Here is a 7,500-nt window from a genome sequence, read left to right as displayed (position 1 = left end):
ATCTGCTTTTGGCCACTGGGTGCCACTGTTTCCTCACCCTTCTCCACCCTCTCACACAGACTGAGAGTGTGTGTGTGTGTGGTGTGTGTGTGTGTGGGGTGTATGTGTGTGTGGTGTGTGGGTGTGTGTGTGGTGTGTGTGTGTGTGTGTGTGGTGTGTGTGTGTGTGTGTGTGTGTGTGTGTGTGTGTGTGTGTGTGTGTGTGTGTGTGTGTGTGTGTGGTGCGTGTGCGTGTCTGGTGTGTGTGTGTGTGGTGTGTGTGTGTGTGTGGTGTGTGTGTGTGTGTGTGTGTGTGTGTGGTGCGTGTGCGTGTACGTGTCTGGTGTGTGTGTGTGTTTCCTTAGAGATCTGCAGTGCTGGTCATTGCGCTCCTCAGTTTTAACTCAGATCGATGGTTATTACCGTGCCCTTGCCTAGGTCGCACACAGCAGCAGCCGCCGCTCTCAAAGCAGCCTGCCGGCCTCCTGCTGCTAGTTCTCCTCTTCCTCCTCGCTCACTCGCTTTTCTGAGACTGGGCAGAGGGAAGGAAGGAAGGAAGGGCGGATATACCTTCCTCATCTCTCTTTCTCCCTCTGTTCATCTCTCTCTCTCTCTCTCTCTCTAAAGTCTACCGAGCTCTGGTTCTCTCTCTCGACAAATACTGCTGAAACATAATATCCTTTCAGCATTCTAGTACCAGACATACAGTCAATGGTGTGTGTGTGTGCGCGTTCTATGAATATGCATAACCTAGGCGTGAATGGTGATATTGTGAACCTTTGATTGGGTCGACAGAGTGGGAGTGTGTGATGATGGGGGCCTCTGTCTGTGTGTGTGTGTGTGTGTGTGTGTGTGTGTGTGTGTGTGTGTGTGTCTTACAGAGCCTCAGGCCGGTCAATCAGAAAAGCCATGAATGTGTAAACAATGCACGCTGCAATTCCTAATCAACACCAACACATCACCCACGCCTTGTAATCAGAGATGGGGGGAGAGAGAGAGGGAGGGAGGGAGGGAGGGAGGGAGGGAGAGAGGCAGAGGAGCCATCACTGACATTTCACCGTAATGGAACTTGACAGGAGGAAGAATAACGCGCTAAGCAAGGGTCCGCCAGCCCTACTGAACACCGCACTGTTGTTTCTCTCTCTTATACACACACACACACACACACACACACACACACACACACACACACACACACACACACACACACACACACACACACACACACACACACACACACACACACACACACACACACACACACACAATTATCATAGGGATAATCCAGACACGCACACTCCCACGCACACACGACATCTGAAAGGCTCACACTGTGAGGATAAATCCCATGGAGCCAGTCAACCGTGGAGCCAGTCAATGTACAGTCATTAATGTAACATCACTATTGTGTTTGAGTTGAATTGGTGGGATTGAGATCAACTTTGTTAAGTTTTGATTCGGTTTTTGTTATAAAAAAATAAAAAAGCTTTTGAATTTCTAACTTCTTATCACGGTTGTGGGAGAGGGGGGGGGGGGGATTGATAGAGGGATCAGATCTTTATTGAGAGAGAGAAGGACAGAAGGACAGAGTGATTACACATTGATCTGTCCAAACAAAGCTGTCCTGTGCCCTTCTGATACACGCGCCTCCTCCAACTGCCATTAACTTTGATTTTCTCTCTCTCTCTCTCTCTCTCCCTTTGTCTTCTTCTCTGTCTCTCCTTTACCTAACTAACTTTGATTTTCTATCTCTCTCCCTGAGTCATTCTCTCCTTTTCTTTGTCTTTCTTTTGTCTACCTTTGATTTTCAATCTTTTTGCTTCTCGCTCCACCACACTCGGTCTCTCTCACTCTTTCTGCCTTCGTCACCCCCTCTCTCTTCCTTTTCCTCCCACCACTCTCCTTCCATCCCCACCTCTCTCTCATCATCCTCCTCTACTCGATCCCCTCCATGTCCATCCTTCCTCCCCCTCTACCCCTCTGTTCAGTGTGTGTGTGCTGTTAAGGGTATGTCACTACATTGATCTCCCCTGGGCCTGTCAGGGCCAGATAGCACAGAAGGAAGATGACTCAGACAAATAACACACACACACTACACACACACACACACTACACACACACACACACACACTACACACACACACACACACTACACACACACACACACACACACACACACACACACACACACACACACACACACACACACACACACACACACACACACACACACACACACACACACACACACACACACACACACACACACACACACACACACAGAGGAAAGAAGGGAGCTTGAAAACTTGTAGGTTTAATACACTCAGAGTCCAAGGTTAAGCTTCAGGCCCTCATTATTAAGCAAAGTGTGTCCTCCAGAGTGACGTGTCTGGGGATGTCCATTGTTACACATTAGTGTTCTCAGTGTAATCAATAAATCTGATCAATACCATGCAAGAATAATGCACTGGTTGTGTTTAGTCAGGACTTAAGAATCGTCAGAATACCACATTTTGAATTCAAGAGCTGCATGCATCTAAACAGTGGCTCTGCCTGTGCTGCAAGGGTGAAAAGCTCCCGTCTGCTTTTTTCATGGTTACGTTTTTGCAATGAACTTGCCAGGGAATGCATTGTGCATTGTGAAAAGCCGTACTATAAAGGTTTTGATTGACCATACTGAGCGCATCACCAGACACACACACACACACACACACACACACACACACACACACACACACACACACACACACACACACACACACACACACACACACACACAGAGTGAAGGTTGCTTCACTCGACTGTTTATAATATTATTTATTTTTTTAAAGTAATCCTTCCTTCTTCTAGCGTTGTGATTGCCAATGGCACCTGGTACAAGCATAGATTTTTGCTTATGATGACTAATGTATAGATGTTTCACTTACTTAGACAAATGTACTTTGTTGTAAGTCGCTTTGGATAGAAGCGTCTGTTAAATGTCAGAGATGTAAATGTGAATGTGTTCATCATCTGCTCTCCCAGGCTGCGAGGGTGGAAAGCTCCTGTCGTCTTTTTTCATGGTTGCGTTTTTGTAATTTGTTTGCCAGGGAAATTAATGTGGAGATTAGGAGTTGTCAATGTCTGTCTGGCTTTGCCCAGGAAAGGCTCCAAGATTTTCATCACCATATTCTCAGACACATCTTTTCCCAGGTATGGAAAGCCGTCACTGTTAAGGTTTGATGGGCAATACTGAGCAGAGTAACTGTTTTTTTATTATTTTTTCATAAACCTGCCAGACACACACACACACACACGCGCACGGGGGAGCAAACTGTTTGCCATTATCCACATCATTAAGCATTGACTGCGCACTCTTGGTATTGGCCGCGTTATCACTGGCCTTTACGCCCAGACACACGGGATGAGATCAAAAGGATGCTCATTGAAAACAAGGGCTAAAAAAACAGACAAAAACAATGTGTGATTACGTACGTGTCTCTTCTTTTGTGTGTGTGTGTGTGTGTGTGTGGGGGTTTGTGTGTGTGTGTGTGCGTGTGTGTGTGTATGTCTATCTCACCTAGCGAAGTCCAGGTCGGCCTCTCGGGACATAGTGATGTTGGTGAGGTTCTGCTGGAGGACAAAGATGTTCCTACACATCTTTTTGATGCCAGACTCACTGATGCGCTTGAAGTACTGGGCCCCGTTGATCAGGATACAGGAGATCAGGTGACCAAGACCTTTGGTGGAGAGAGAGAGAGAGAAAGAGATGGAGAGAGAGAGAGAGAGAGAGAACCAGTCATAAAATGTACTGTAAGAGTAGTGAAGTGTTTCCAAATACTGCATGAGAGCAAAGACTGGCTGTGTTTGACATACTTCCTTTTGCATACTTGTATACTATTTCGAAGGCATAGTGAGGACTGTTTGCAATGCCGTCTACAGAAAACAAAAGAAGTCATACTGCATTCACTGAATAATGCAACCTGGGGTACTATATGACTCAACATACTTTTGGGTAAATAATACTAGTAAATACTCAGAAGGATTTAGTATGTAGTACCCAATTCCGGTGTCATTCAGCGTACATTCTATTTTTTTCTCATACTATTTTATAAATTACTTGTCAATATTTGCTATTTGTTTTTTATGTCCATGCACCAACCTCACCAAGTCAATTTCCTGTATGTGCAAATATACTTGGCCAAATAAAAGAATTCTGATTCTGATTCTGATTCTGATTCATTCCCAGTCCCTTTCCCAGCACCTACCTTCAAAGATGTACTGGAACTTGTGCTGCTGCAGCGCGGCTCCCATCACCTCCTCGATGGCGCTGATGTCCTTGTTGAGTTTGACCACCAGGGGGTCGTAGTCCATGCTCTCCACGTTGGCCACGATGGCATAGTTCCCTTGCTTGGCCAGGGGGATGAGGTAGTGGAAGCAATGCACCCTGGGGGGGAGGGGGGGGGAGTCAGGGAGTGAGATCAAAGGTGATGAGCTGTTGTCACATGGAACAATTGAACTGATTTGAAATCAGTTGAGGTCTTTAGACTTTTGTTGTGCATACATTCATATGTGGAATCAAACCATTCTGCAAATCAAACAGAACCCTGAGGGAAAGATGACCAGGAAATAGCCAAGTCATGACACATGAAACCCCATCTTTGAATGAGAGGAGTCTAGTCGTGAAAAATACACCACAAGGCTATTATGGGATGGTTGTTGTGGGGACACAAGGTGGAGTAATGAGTCCATGTTCAACCCGGCAGAATGTCTCCCCTCTGTCTCTGCATCTTTGACCAAGCGTGGGGCTGTGAGAGGCACAGTGAGGGCTCTTGGTCCCAGACACCCCCCCACCCCCAGTCACACCTTCATCAAACCGCCATCAAATGGTAGTTTCTGCCCAGAAGCCATTAAAAACGTATCAGTGTGTGTGTGTGTGTGTGTGTGTGTGTGTGTGTGTGTCATAAAAACCAACACCCACTCCCTCCATCTCTTTCCTTATGGCTTCATTTACCTCGGAGGCAGTGTCAGGGGAAATTTGACTTGATGGGGTAAAGTCAATAACGCGTGGAGTATAGCTAGCTAGCTAGCGTTAAACCTTGGGGAGGTTTTGTAATAGCGGCCCCCTTCTTGCCAATCATAAACAATATTGCATAAGCTAAACAATATCTCCGGGCAATCATGGGGATGGAAGGACAGAGGGATGGAGAGGAAAAGAGGAGGAGAGAGGGCGAGCTATTAGGAACTGTTTCAGGGGAGAGAGTGGGTTGTTGTCTAGGTTTGGTAAATCACCTTATTGGACATTATTGGACACTGTCTCTTGAGGGGGAAATGTAGGCATCAAGGGCTCAAGGGCGGGTAAATCTGGAACACCTTGGGCTCAATTCCAAATCTACCACCTACACCACTGCCACTCCTGTACATAGGGATCTGGAACACACTTGCTCAATTCCAACAAAGTGGACCCCTGGCCATCTACTCCCTCTGCACTTCGAGATCTAAAACACCACACTGATTGGATAGCTGTAAGCAATACGCTACAAATTCCACCTGGCCAATCAGTTGGAAGCGAAGCAGGTCACATTTCTAATCCTTACCGATCTGTATCCAGGGAGTAGTGGCGAAGGGATTGTATTGGAATTCAAGACTTGAGGGATATTTCTGAAGGGTTTGTCATCCCAGATGGGTGTGTTGAAGGACGTTGGTGTGATGCTGCTGTGACTGTCCCGTACGTACCTGACCTCCAGGTGCAGGACCAGGAGGCAGCGGTCGGCGATGTCCTGGAAGGCTCTGGACAGGTCAGTCAGGGTCTGGAGGATCTGCTCCCTGCTGCGAGTGCTCTCATTGCTCACCTGGCTGTCTGAGCCCGGGGACGCACCTGGAGCAATAAACATATGTTAGAGAACAAACATTCATACACACACGCGCGCACGCACACATGCATGCGGACACGCACACGCACACACTCATGAGCAAAGGCACGCACAAGCTCACACACACACACACGGTGACAAATTTCCCCCCCAAAATACACACACATACTGGATAGAGGCTCTCACAAAGCTGCAGTCCTTCAGAGTCCCCTCACTTCTTCTATGCACTTGTGCTGAGACAGCAAGTGTGTGTGTGTGTGTGTGTGTGTGTGTGTGTGTGTGTGTGTGTGTGTGTGTGTGCGCGTGCGCAACGCATTGTTATTCATACAAAAGAGCTGTGTGTGTGTGTGTGTGTGTTTGTGCATAATATGTGCTTATGTGGGATGTGTGTGGAAAGCCCATTCAGACCACCCTGTGTAAATCAATGGCCATAAATTAGAGGATGGTGTGAAAGAGGAGAGAAATTGGACCTGTCACTCATATGTGAGTCTATTTGGTAAATGAGCCGGTGGGGAGTGTGTGTGTGTGTGTGTGTGTGTGTGTGTGTGTGTGTGTGTGTGGGGACGGAGAGTGACTGTTGAGTGGAAGAGATGAGGAACACGGGAGGCCGCGATCGATGGGCCTGCAGTCAGGGACAGCTCTCCCGTTAGTCTCTCTACCCTTCTGAAGGTCACACACACATAGACACACACACAGACACACACACAGACACACACAGACACGGGTGCGATGAGTCTGGCTGTGCAGCTCACCTGACTCTTATATCATATTGACGTGGCCCCTCACATGTTAAAACACTTGTTCAGGCAATGTGGGCACGGCAGAACGCCACCTGTACCTTCTGACACAGCCATGTGTCAGTCTGATTCACATGCACGTCACACGAGACGTCCTCTGAGTCCAGGGTCACCATTAAAGTCACCCTAAATGAGCCAAGATAAGCTGAGCCCCCACTGGCTTAGACAAACACCGCGAGGGCGAGAGACGAGGCCAGCCAATCAACTGAGCAAACACCCGAGGCCTCTATGACATCAGCGACAGCTCGGCTCATGGGTGGTGTGTGGGAGAGATGGAGGCTGGAGATTGCTCTTTCTATTCGGACAGGCCCCGGTGTCTGTGTGTGTGTGTGGGCACTCACTAGCTAATTAACTGTCTCCTTGAGTAACATTCTAGGTGTGTGTGTGTGTGTGTGTGTGTGTGTGTGTGTGTGTGTGCGTGCGCGCGCGGCGCGCGCGCGTGTGTGTGTGTGTGTGTGTGTGTGTGTGTGTGTGCCTCACGCGTATGGGGTTATTGGGAGATAAAGGTGTTGGGTGCGGGAGTGAGAGTGAGAGGTCGACATGGGTGGTCACCCTTATTGAGGACACGGAGGACGACGCTCGGAGGACACACGCTTAAATGCTAATGAAGCGACTGCAGTAATATGGTAATGCCAGGGGAGATGGCGCCTCCCTCTGCCTTTCCACCCACCCAGATTCATTTGACACAATATACAAGCTGTCTCACTTGGGTGTAGTGCCGAGCGTGAACTCCCGCTGCTCTCTTTAACAAAGACACTCGTATCAACATCACCATGATAAGAACAACAACCAGGGACGACTAGCATATCACCTTCATCCTGAATGTCTAGAGGATCTTTTGTTGGCTAATTTCATGTCATCTGGTAGGAGGTA

The 7,500-nt window shown here is 47.9% G+C and overlaps 1 protein-coding gene across 2 annotated transcripts in view; it reads right to left on the bottom strand.

The window, feature by feature from the left end:
* exoc4 (exocyst complex component 4) overlaps nucleotides 1-7,500 on the bottom strand; it is a 100,321-nt gene that overhangs the window by 8,535 nt on the left and 84,286 nt on the right. The window contains exons 16-18 of one of the 2 annotated variants that reach the window (XM_083692505.1): nucleotides 5,694-5,835; nucleotides 4,226-4,404; nucleotides 3,538-3,697 (exon numbers count right to left, since the gene is read on the bottom strand). In XM_083692505.1, the coding sequence (XP_083548631.1) occupies nucleotides 3,538-3,697; nucleotides 4,226-4,404; nucleotides 5,694-5,835 (481 nt within the window). Of the gene's footprint in view, nucleotides 1-3,537; nucleotides 3,698-4,225; nucleotides 4,405-5,693; nucleotides 5,836-7,500 lie in introns of those variants that run through there. The other variant, XM_083692506.1, reaches the window with a different exon arrangement.

This window comes from Argentina silus (assembly GCF_951799395.1).
Source record: "Argentina silus genome assembly, chromosome: 20".
Taxonomy (NCBI): domain Eukaryota; kingdom Metazoa; phylum Chordata; class Actinopteri; order Argentiniformes; family Argentinidae; genus Argentina; species Argentina silus.
Note: the sequence above shows the minus strand (reverse complement) of the source record. Positions and strands in the feature narration are given on the sequence as shown.